Genomic DNA, 12,262 nt, shown 5'->3' on the forward strand with positions numbered 1-12,262 from the left:
TCTACTCCTTCCTCTGCAACAATGACTACAGAAAAGCACTTTGTAATCTCACGTCCCAGTCCTCCCTCATCATGAATTTATGTAGCTAATTGCTAGTACCAAGCATATTCTTTCTTGTTGGTACCTTTTGCTGCCATAATTTCATGCTTCATTAGCCTACCTTGGCATCTGTGGGTGCAAAAATACAAATAATACTGCCACTAATTCCTATGTATGCCTTTGAAATTGATCTTAAAACTGCACATGTCTTTCTGACTTCCTGTTGGCCTAAATCTACCAAATATGAGAACTTTTGCTACTGGGACATTTCACTGGACATTATTCCCAAAAGGGTGTAACCCTCCAAGGCTTTCCTCATCCCAGCCACACAGGCTACTGTAATTCCCCTAATGTTCATCTACGTTTATGTTTTTCTGCATTGCAGTAATTCAGAGCTGTCAGACTCACCACTGGGCCAGTTGCGTCTCACTGCCTGGTACAACATGGATACACGCAAGCTGATTGTCATCATACATGCCTGCAGGTAATGAAGGAAGGCTTGACTTGGGAGGAGCAATATGAGAGGGCAGCTTTCACGTGATCCCTGAAAACTGCCTGCTCCGAGGGTGTCGGTTTATCCTGCCTGGAGACATACAAGGTGGAGGCCCCTCTAAGCCCTCTCTCTTAACTGGATTTTCCTCCTCATCACAAGTACTGTTGCTGCATTAATAATAATTGACATTTTTGTGCTTTTGCACATTCAGAATGCTTCATATGAATTATGTTTTAATCCTTACAACAACCCCTGTATAGTAAGTATTCCCTTGGGGAGTTGAGGCTGAGAGGTTTGTCTAAGGCTACGAGTGAGTTCATGGCAGAGGCCAGATTTGAGTGAGGGAGGTAATGCTTTGTAGCTCAGTCTCTCGGCCTCTCTGTAACACCAGCTTCTCTCTTGTTGTTAGTGTGGTCTCTACTACCAAGCTCTAGAAATGTGTAATAAATCTGCAGAGACTGTATCCACTGGGATACAAGTTCCCTTGGAACTACATCTGCTGCGGTTCTGAACCAAAAGCAACAGCGCAGTATTCCTGTCCATACATAATGGTAGGGGTAACAGTGTTGTTGTAGGGACTAAAATACATTGTTTTTAATAGTAAACAAAAACACGGTAAAGGTATGCCCCAGGTTTATGAAATGGTAGGGCCTAGCTGCCTTTTCAAAACGCAAGTACTACAGTAGTTAAGTGCTACAATGTAGGAGTAATCAGCTGCTAAAGAAGTTCCTTTTTGTGCATTTTTTTTTAAATTGCCACATTTTAGGGGGAGTGGGAGGAAGAGGGTTGTGTCGCAAGTGATGTATTGTCCTGTGAAGAGCCTGGCCAATTTACACTGCCACTCAGGAGTGCCACAGTCTCACTTCCCTTTGGTTTTTGGTTCCCTTCCCTGTTCTAAAGCATGAACAAGGATTGTACTCTGTCCCCTGTCAATTTTCTTGGGCCATGGAATTTCAGCACCCTTTAGCTCCCTCTTTTTGCTTTCTAGGAATCTCAAGTCAGGTGGCAAGGATGCACCTGACGCTTATGTCTCCCTCATCCTCCTGCCTGACAAATCCCGTGTCACCAAAAGGAAGACTACTGTGCGGAAGAAAACTCAGAACCCTGAGTTCAATGAGAAGTAAGAGGTGGTGCAATTTAATGTGGGATGAGTGTCTTCAAAAATGTTGTCTTTTTCTTCTCCTAGTCTTCAAACACAGAAGTTTAGCCATTGCCTAAGTCTGCCTGGGGAGGCAGTTTATCTAACATCCTAATGATTGATCATTCTCTTAGCAAGGATTCTCTTCAGGAACTTGTAGTGGTTCTGTTCAGCAAGCTTTTTGTATATATTGGCTCGCCTTGCCGGTTGGAAGATTATAATGTACACCATGTACACAACTGTTGTTGTTGTTGTTGTTTCTTCTTCTTCTTCGTCTTCTTCTTCTTCTTCTTCTCCATTTTGCTGTGATGCACAGGACAATCTGTTGCATGGTGCAGCAGTTTGTCATCTTCCTCCCCGGAAGAAGCACTGGGGGACGCAGCATGCAGGAGTGTTTTAGTGGTACCTGGAAAGGAGGAAGATGGACTGCTGTTCAATATGCCGGGATGATGCTTAACAAGCAATGAGGGAGCAGTGGCAGCATCAGGCTTGTCACTGGGCACAGGCTTGGACCCTGTCGGAGTGTGGATCCTTGACACATGCCTGCCTGACTAGGCCCCACCTGTGCCACCATCCCTGATACAGAAGCACCTTAATTTTAAAAAAGGTATTTGATTATACAGGGCATGATCAGTGCCAGCTTTGGGGCATAAGTCCTGTGACTTTCCCGTATGCATGGACCGGTTCTGTCCTCTGCCCAGAAACTGTGCAAGTGACAGATGAAGGGTTTTCTTTGTATTGTTATCATAGTAGTGGTGCAAAGGAGAACTCTTGTCCTGCTGCCCAATTTCTGGGCAAATGGAGTGAGGGTAGAGCAGTGCCCACAAGGCCAATTACTCCCCAAACGTTGGCACTGACCCTGCCCTGTATAATTTGTTATTTATCTCGCATGCCTGTCATTTCTTCATCTTCTAAATTCTGCCATTTTTGTTGTTGTCTGTTCTAGTAATTATTGTTTTACGAAAGATGTGAGCCACCTTGTGGTTTAGAATCAGATGGTGATATAAAAATGTTTTAATAAAGGAGTTGGGCCCAAATCCTAACCCACTTTCCAGCACAGGCATAGCTGTGTTAATGGGACGTATGCTGCATCTTGCAGTTGGGTGACACTCACAGAGGCCTCCTCAAAGTAAGGGAATGTTTGTTCCCTTTCCTCGGAGTTGCATTGCCCTTACGTCGGTGCTGGAAATTGGGTTAGGATTGTGCCCTTGGTGATTTAACAAACCTGATTACCAAAAGATCATTGGAGAATTATGGGGTAATTTGTGTTGAATTAGTACTGGTCCTTATCCCTTTTCAGGTTTGAATGGGATCTACCAGTGGATGAAGCCCAGCGAAGGAAACTGGAGATATATGTCAAAAACAGCATTTCTTTCATGACACGAGGGGAGCCAATTGGAAAGGTATGGGAACACAGACATTGTCCTAGTTTTAGCTTTGATAGCAGATTGGCTTCTTACTAGAGAGGGCAAACAAATAACTACTGCCTTTGTGCTCTTTCTCCCAGGTTCACATTGACCTCTCACAGAAGGACTTGTCCCAGGGTGCTGCCCAGTGGTGAGTGTGGGAGGAACTAGAAAAGGAATATAATTGACCAAGGCCATTCCACTCTTCCGCTCCTTCCCATATCTATATTTAGTTGATTGGCAGAGAAGCAGTTACTCTTTTGTTGTATGTGGGGGTGGGGATGGGAATATGGTTGGTTGGTTCACACTAGCCCTTTTCCCTGGAATTGCTGTCTTTTGTTCATTCATATCTTACAGCAGTAGTTCCCAAAATTTTTAGCACTGGGACTCACTTTTTTAAAGCACACACTCTTGGGACCCACCTAGCTTTATGAGACTTTTTTAAAAAAAAGTTTCAAATTACCAGCCGCTCAAGCCTGTTTTTATTCTTTTTACTATGGCCAGGGGCACCTTCTGGAGCATTTGTTGAGCTCCACATTGATCAGATCAGGACCATTCTGGTGGCCTTACATTCCCCCTTTGCTTGGCCTTTGATAGGAGTGGAGGCGTGTTTGCCTACTCATGAATAAATGTGCACTTACTGCACCATTTTAGTTTCCATAGGGCTCAATATCTTTTCCTTGTCAGCTGGAGAGGGGATGACTTCCTTCTGGAGTACTTTTTGGGGACCTACGTTCATTAGATCAGGACCATTCTGGTGGTGTTGCATTCCTCTCAGCCTGCCCTTCAAAGTGGACTGAAGCATGGTCACCTTCTCATGTGTAAACACACATATGCCACTCACTTTCCATGGAGCTCAATACATTTTCCTAGTCAGCTCATAGCTTGTCCATTTCAGTTTCATGATCCACCAACAATCAGGTCACAATCCACTAGTGGGTCCTGACCCTCAGCTTGGGTAACACTGTGTTACAGAGAGTACAGATATCATTACTGGCAAATGGTTACATTTCAGTATTCTTTGTATTGTCTGCCATTTTTTTCATTAGTGGCTTTTTTCCGTTTTTGCAGTAAGTTCTAGTTGCTGCCCCAGCCTGACTAGTAGTGTGAATGGCTGAACTATTGAGGCTTTGGGGGGGCTACTCTCCTTTAATTCACAGATTCCTTTTTACAGATTCTGCCCCTTTTATTGTTCCATATTCAGCACTTTACTATAGAGAAAGGGGAAAAAATGAAGAGAAAGAAGGAATGTAACTTTCCACAGGGGAAATTGGAGCTGAGTATATACAGCACCCTTAACCCATTTTGGCCAGGCCTGCAGGTGTACACATTTGGTCCCTGTTGCGCATATGCAACATTGGGCAGAAATGGCTTAAGGGAATAACTCATCTTGCAGAAGAAGCTGTGAAAAAAAGCTACTAATTGGCATTGCAAGGGATTTTTGTAGGATGAGACTGAGTAAACAGTGCAGAAGCTACTTAACCATGGAGAAGGGCATTGCTGCTCTTGATATGAGGTGATATTAAATCATGTGTGGAACCACCATTTTATTCCAGTAGATTATGGAAAAGAGTCCTAGAGTGAAAGGAACCAGGATTAGATCTTTTTGAGCATCCCCGAGTATAATGAAGATGATAGGATGCCTGTAATGTGTGGATCCAAAGGGGCTTGGACCATGTGAGCTTCCAGGATCCTTCAGGCCTCCAAGATGTATAAATACTATGATTTATTTGTCCCATCACTATCTCCCCTGACAACTGTTTGACCCTCCCTAGGAGGATTCTGCAGACTTACAGTTTTGAGAACAATTGCGTTTCTGGCCTCCTGGCATAAAATGGCCTAAAAGGATGTGATGTTTTCTCTCCCACCCTCCTCCACCCCTGCTTTTCTTATCTTGGCAGGTACGATTTAAAAGATGACAAAAACAGTTCCTAGTCTCCATGGTGCCTCCTTTTGCAAAACGTCACCGTCCAGGGCGTTGAAGAGCTGGCACGAATCCTGCCAATGCTACCGCCACCCTTCACTGCAGGATTCCAGGCTCACCCCCTGCTGGACAGGCTTCTCAGTGTTTTGTTTTGAAGCATTCATAGCATTTGGCTGTTCCTTGTTTTTTAGACTCTTCTTTTCAGTGTGAAGCTGGTCAGAGGAGACGTGTGACTCTCTGGGTGGGTTTTGAAGGAGGTGGGCTCCTTGCATCCTACAGTCACCCTGTCAGCTTCTTTCAACACCGCTAACCACATTCTGCCTTTTTTTTTTAATTGACCAAAGAAGTGGGCCTTTTTCGTCTTTCTCTTGAGGATGACATTCCTTCCAGGTTTGCAGATGTCACCTACTACTGAACAGCCACTAGAAAAGGAACTAGAATGACCAAGAGCAGTTTAGAGCTGGAGCTGGGTGTGAGCTGGAAAGGTATAAGGTGCTCAGTATGGAGGGACCAGGTGTTTTTCCAGAGCAACAGGGGGACAAATGCCCTCTTGTGGATGAGAGGGTTCAACACCTGAGTGTGTCACTGATGTCCCTGAAGTGGGCCATTTTTAATCTAGAAAGGGAACCTAATCCCTTATTATGTTATTATTATTATTAATAATAATGATATGCAATGTCCTGCCCTGATATTGTTCAGCTGGGACCAGTGATTGGGATTCTGTCCTAGTTCTGCTAATATGGTTTTCAAATGGCATGTAGTCATTTAATCCAGAAAGTTGAATAAAAGGGGCGGGGAAGGTGCAGTGGCCAAGCAATGTTATCTTCAATGTCTTGTTATATTGTTTTTTCCCCATTGGGGAAATCCACAGTAGTAGTAGTAACTTTATTGTCATTGTGCTACAGCACAACGAAATTTATGCACCTTTGAGATACAAGCATTAATATATACTACAATTCCAACAATCACACTGTACACACTCACCCACACATTCTATACAACATGCATCATAATATAAAAACAGTATAACAGACCATAATGCCCAGGAGCATGGCAACAACTATATTGCCTTATTCAACGTAATTATGGCTGTGGGATAAAAACTGTTCAGGAGTCGTGTGGTGCTGCTCTAATAGTTCTGTGTTGTCTACCCGGAGGCAACAGTTCAACTGTTGAACAGTTCAACTTATGAACCGGATGGAAGGGGTCTCTCAGAATACTATGTGACTTCTGCAGACAGCAAGATGTATAGATGTCCTCCAGAGCTGGTAGATGAAGGTTGATGATGTGCTGCGCAATCTTAATAATTCTCTGCAGAACTTTTTTGTCCCCTGCAGAGCAATTTCTGTACCACACCAAGATATCATAGGTTAAGACACTCTCAATGGTGCAACAATAGTAAGATGCTCTGGCCCCTATGGTTTTAGCGAATGTCTCAAGTGGCACAGTGTCCCTGTCCTGTCTTTTTTCCAAGCTCCTTCTCCCAGCAGTGACTCATGCTAGTTTTACTATGCATAACCTGCTCTTTTGGCTTCTGGTTCCTTTGAAGAGCATAGGTGTGGTTCTTGCATTGCTACACATTCTGCTGCTAACCCAAATGGACAGCTGGTTTTCTTGCTGTATCTTTAGTTGTGCCACTTTCATTGCTTTAAACACACACACGCACACACACACACACACAAAGATTGTCTTGTGCCTTCTTGCACTCTAGGCCTGGAATGTGGGGTGAAACCTCCTCACCGTGCCATACCAAGTTCTAGGACTGTGTGTATTCTGTAGCAAGGAAACGCTCACTCCACACTCCAAATCACATTTGCAGATATGCAACTCAATAAACTTGCAATATTTGTATTTTGATGTATTTTGGATATATCTTGCAAGGAGAGACATGGAGGTTGTGGGAGAGGAGACATGCTTTGAAGAGCAAACATTCACAAAGGTGAATGAGGCTACAAGGCTCCACTTCAATCTCTGAGCATACATTGTAGACATGCTTTTAAGGTTTCCTCTGCTAGCTTAAGATCTTGAAAGCTGAGCTTCTGGGACTTTTCCACTCTCACAACTTTAATTTTTTTAGAGAGATAAATCACTGCTTGTTTACAGTTCTGTGCCACTTTTGGGGGGCAGGGGAAATGGACTTAAGAGCTCTTTTAAAATGTACTCCTGTGGGGAGGGCTTCATTTCTTTGCCTTTCCCTCATCCTCAAGCTGTTCTCCCTTGGCGGGGGCTCCTTCCTGAAAGGCCGTGGGCAACATGGTGTTATCTGGCAGCTGCACCTGGGTTTTTGTTTTGTGGGGGTTTGTTGTTTGTGTTGTTGCTATGAGAAAGAGCCATAATGCTTTTGTGATTTAAAAAAATCATGCGGATAAGCCCGCAGGAATCGAAATCCTGGTCGCTGCCTCATCGTGACTGCAGAGTTCTTCCGGCTCCCCAGAGCTTATAATCTGGGATGGGCAGGAGGTGAGACATGCTTCTAATCTTCCCAAAATATGGAGGGGGGAGCATTTCTTTGTAGTGCTGCCTGAACTTCCATGGTCCAGCAATCTTGCTTTGATGCTCACCCTTTGCCCTCTTACAATTGGAGCTCTGAATCCCATCCCTTCTCCTTTTCTGACTGCCTGCACTGACTCCTTGTGCCTCTGCAAAACCATTATTTGTGGTCTATTTATAAAGGTTTTTCTTAATTGCTTGTTTCTATGCATGTGACTGTACCAAATGTGTTTGACCCAGCAAACCCATCGCCTTGTTGACTCTGGCCCCTGCTTCCCTGATTTGGGGGTGCGGGGGGGGGGTGGAAATGAGTGTGCCTGTCAGGAGCTCAATCACTTGCTGCCTTCCATGCCAAATCTAGGCTCCAGCATGTGCTTTTCCTCAAGCAGGCTTTACTGACACCTGTGCCTCTTATAGCAGTCACTGTAACTTGTCATAGCAAATAAAGAGAGGAGGAAAATGTGACTGTGCTTGATGTTTTCTTTTCCCTTCCACTCCAAAGAAAGAGAAACAAAATGCTGGTGAGTCCTGCACACATGAAGCAGTCAGTTGGAAATTCTGCCATTTCACAACACAATAACACACCTTTCAGATTGATTGTGCAGGGATGGCAGTAGGGATTGGCCATGTTGGGCACTGGGCAAGAGTCCATGTTCATCAGATAGCCCCTCTGGTCAGACTAGACTCTGAACCCTTTGTAGCAGTGGCAGCACCTAATGAAACATAAGGGGACAGGCAGGCTATGCCATGGGCAGACAGGTGCAGAGCTTTGCTTAAGAACACCCAGCAACTGGCATTGGTCATATGGACAAAGATGAAAGATGAAAGCACTGACCAACCAATTTGCCATAAAGCCGCACCCCCCAATCTTTTGGCAGGAGCCTCCTGATGGTGATGGTGATGGTGTCCTGCAGCCTCTTTAGTAAGCAAGCCAAGGCTGGCAGCAGATGCTGACTACACAGTCTCCCTCTCCTGCTCCTGTGCTGTGTGCATGGACATTTCCCACAACTGGTATTATGAAGCAGCAGGGCAGAGATGCAGTGGAGATTGCAATTCAAATGATGGCAGATTTGGATACCTTCAGTAGCTGCAACTGCTATAGGGCATGTATAGCACTGCATCATCTTGAGTGCACCATTCTCCACTCCCCTCTTTTTTAATGAGGGAATGACCAGTGTCGTCGTCGTCGTCGTCATCATCATCATCATAACTTAGTATTTATATACCGCCTTTCTGGTCATCGGATTACTCCTCTGACTTTATTCAAGGCGGTTTACATAGGCAGGCGTTTCTCAATCCCTCAAGGGGATTTTTACAATCATAGAGGTTCTGTCTCTCAAGAACCACACAACATTTCAGATGGATCTTCCTGGTCTGATCTCACTGTTCATCTGTTGCTAAGGAGTTGTTCGTTATAGCAGTAATGCAGAGGGACAGCATGGTGGGCATTGTGTGAATCTATAAGCAACTCTGAGGCACTCCCAATGCAACCACCACAGGTGATTTTAAATGAGCAACTGAATGCACAGGAGACCACGTGCGCACTGAATACATCCAGGTTAGGTCAGGTAGAAAAAGCACTCTGAGCCCAATCCTGTCCAAATTTCCAGCACCAATATAGCCCTGAGGTAAGAGAACAAACATCCTGAGGTCTTCATGACTCTCCTGGACCCCACCACTGCAGGATGTAGCACACTCTCTGTTGGTACTGCTTTGCCAGCATTGGAATGTTGGATAGGATTGGGCCCTAGACTTGCTCTGATACTGCTTGTGTCTGTCCGTCCCAAAAACAGGCTGCTAGATGTTGAAAATGGCTACAAAAAATGTTAATACAATTTATATATAAACTACATAATAAGTTATGTGTAACTGTGTTTTAAATAAAATATGTTAATATATCACATTACAAAAATATATAACTGCAGGTATAACATCCAGATATAACCGCATGTGTATAAATGCAAAGGTGTGGTTGGCAGTTTTAGATTTTGGACATAGGAACACAGACTCACAGCTACAATTTCTGTGCTTTCTCGAAGCACATTTGAATCGGAGTTCATTTTCCCACCTGCCCCCACTTAGGGAACTGCCTGGGTTTTGTACAAGTGTTTTTGATACAGTTTATAGTGTACGCTGTAAGTTTCCTTGTGGGAACAGCATGTCTCTGCCTTCGCTAGCTGGAATTGCCACAAATTCTCTGATATGGTGCATAACAGATAATGGATGCATTCTTTTCTATTGATACAAAGTCAAAGCAGGTGACTTGTAATTCCTGGCCTGTGAGCAAGGAGCTGGACAGCCCTTTAAAGAGAAGCACATACCATCTCTTCCTGGGTTGGGGCTGCATACAAGCTTTGCCAGAATAAGTTCCCCACTCTTCCATTTTTGCTCTGAAGGTCAACATCTCCAGCATAACTGGCATCCCGGCAATTAACTAGCCAGTCTCCAGCTGTTGGGGACTCCTTCAGTTTCCAGTCCTGAAGAGCCTTGTATGTTCCACAACCATCTCCACTGTGTAACCTCAGCAAAGTTACCAAAGACTTTATTTAAAGAAACTAAGAAGTTGTTTAGTGAATACTAAATGCTTGTATTCCTGTCATTCACAGATGACAGGAATACACATGCTTATTTTTGTTTTATGGTTGCAAAAACAAGAGTGTGTATTCACTATCTCTTCACACTTTTCAAACAGTCTGTGTTGAGATGGTCCTGAATGTGCTTGTTTATGACCGTAAGCAAAACTTCTTTTTTCTTTTGCAAGGAACTAGCAAACAGCAGGTGCTAGAACTGACCAAGGTGCATCATGGCTTTCCCTTTTGCCCACCTCCTGCCCTCAGACGTAAGCCAGTACACACAGATTTACCTCTGGCCCCCTTCCTCCTTTTCTTTCCAACGTTGGCAAGGCCAGATGTAGAAGACAGTGAGGACAGGCATTTATCAGAGATCCAAGATCAATGCTTGGTCTTCTACTATTCTTATTTTATGTGGAGTAGCTGAGGGCACCCCAAATCCTGGAGCTACACACCACCTATTGAGAGAAGGAGAAAAGGGGGAAGTTCTCAGGCCTGTGAAGAGACTAGTTTTCATGAATGGTCTTCCATTTCTTCTTAAGGTTTCCATATGTACATGAGATGGAGCATTAGGCATAGAGATGCCTTGCTTGCTGAACCTCATAGGAAAAACCAGGCCATACTCTGTTCTGCTGATACTAACTAGGGCCAGAAAGGGAAGTTGTATGAAGTTTACCGTTCTCTGTGTTTATCCTTCTCTGTCTGTGTTGTCTTTCAGCCAGGCTGAGTGATGCTGGCAGTACCGTTGGCCTCCATCACCTGTCAAGTCCTTCAGGGATCCTAGCCATATCAACTTAATAATCTCTCTCTCTCTCTCTCTCTCTCTCTCTCTCTCTCTCTGAAAGCTATTTCAAGGGAAGGTGGGGGATATTGGCACCTGCATCAGGCCTAAGCCTAAATCCCCTCCTTTAATAAAGTTGTCTCACAGAGGGGCTGGAATGTGGAGAGGGTCATTCTGGCAGGACAACTGGAGCCGTTGATCAAGCCCTCCTTAACCCAAAGGCAGGATGTTTGCTTCTGTCTCTCAGCTACCCTGTCATTCCGCATCTCTTTTGTTAGCTCAAGCTACAGGATAATGTGTCTGGAGCTGGCATCTGAGAGTTGCAAAGTGTTTCATTGGTATTTGCTTAGCACCGTGCCTTGGATGTGGGAGGTAGGCATTCCTGGAAAGAACTGGTTTGAACTGGTGCTGGCTTCCATGATTCTGGGTCATGAAGCAGATGCAGCAACATCTGGAGTGGGATGCTGTTTACCAGGCAGTTGCTTACATGGGATGATTTGCTGAAGGGCAAGCCACAATCTGAGATTCAAAAGCAGGGGGTGTAAACTGACAGGTCCATAGGTCTGGTCCTTCAGCAGTTTGGAAATGGCTTTTCTGTTCCTGATACTTCCTGAACTTAGTATTTATATAGTAAATGTCAAGTAAATGTTCAATGCACTCCACACACATTTTCCTACAACAGAACTGTAAGGCAAGCTGGTGGTACTGCAATTAAACCTGTGTGTGTACAGGAAATATGGTTTCCTCTCATTTATCCTACAACTACTCCTCTTCCTTGGTTGTATTTCTTGATCATGAATCCCTCACGTCTTGTAAAGTGCCATGTGCATTAGAGTACTGAACCAATGTGAAAGCATTAGCATGTTATAGTGGTTAGAGTGTTGGTCTAAGACCAGGGAGTCCCAGATCCCAATCCCCATGTAGCCCTGAAGTTCCCTGAGTGACCCTGGGCCTGTGGCTCAGTCTCAACCTAATCTACCTCACAGGATTGTTGTGAAGATAAAATGGGACAGGAACAATGGGGCACAACTTGCCCCAGTCTGAGCTGCTTGGCAGCAGAGAAGGGTGGGATAAAAAATGTTAATAAATGGGAGAGACTTCCTGGCTGTCAGCTCACAGCTCCCGCCACACTGCCTCGCTATGCCTGAGCTGGTCCCATGAGAGATATAGCAGAAGCCTCAAATTAGCAGGATTGGCTGTGTGTCTTTTGCTCTGTAACTGTTTTTCAAAATATATACTCTGGTTTTATTTGTCACTGGGAGTGCATATTGTGCAGGGCACTGAAGCCCACCCCCTGGGCATTGGATCTCTTGTGGGCCCCAAACTATTCCACACTGGTGCGCAGGATGCAGGGCGGCTGCTGTACCCTGAGCACCAGCAGGGAACCAGGCTGGTTAAGAGAAGTAACTAAAGAAAAAGTT

At 44.6% G+C, this 12,262-nt stretch overlaps 1 protein-coding gene across 1 annotated transcript in view; it reads left to right on the plus strand.

Annotated features, from left to right (window-relative positions):
- Window positions 1-7,955, plus strand: part of ESYT1 (extended synaptotagmin 1) — a 56,560-nt gene extending 48,605 nt beyond the window's left edge. Inside the window, exons 27-31 of the mRNA XM_066615123.1 lie at window positions 425-523; window positions 1,521-1,652; window positions 2,971-3,073; window positions 3,178-3,227; window positions 4,978-7,955. Of these exons, the coding sequence (XP_066471220.1) occupies window positions 425-523; window positions 1,521-1,652; window positions 2,971-3,073; window positions 3,178-3,227; window positions 4,978-5,011 (418 nt within the window). The 3' untranslated portion in view covers window positions 5,012-7,955. The remainder of the gene's footprint in view (window positions 1-424; window positions 524-1,520; window positions 1,653-2,970; window positions 3,074-3,177; window positions 3,228-4,977) is intronic.
- The last annotated feature ends 4,307 nt before the right edge of the window (window positions 7,956-12,262 follow it).

Source organism: Tiliqua scincoides, chromosome 2 (assembly GCF_035046505.1).
Source record: "Tiliqua scincoides isolate rTilSci1 chromosome 2, rTilSci1.hap2, whole genome shotgun sequence".
Lineage (NCBI taxonomy): Eukaryota > Metazoa > Chordata > Lepidosauria > Squamata > Scincidae > Tiliqua > Tiliqua scincoides.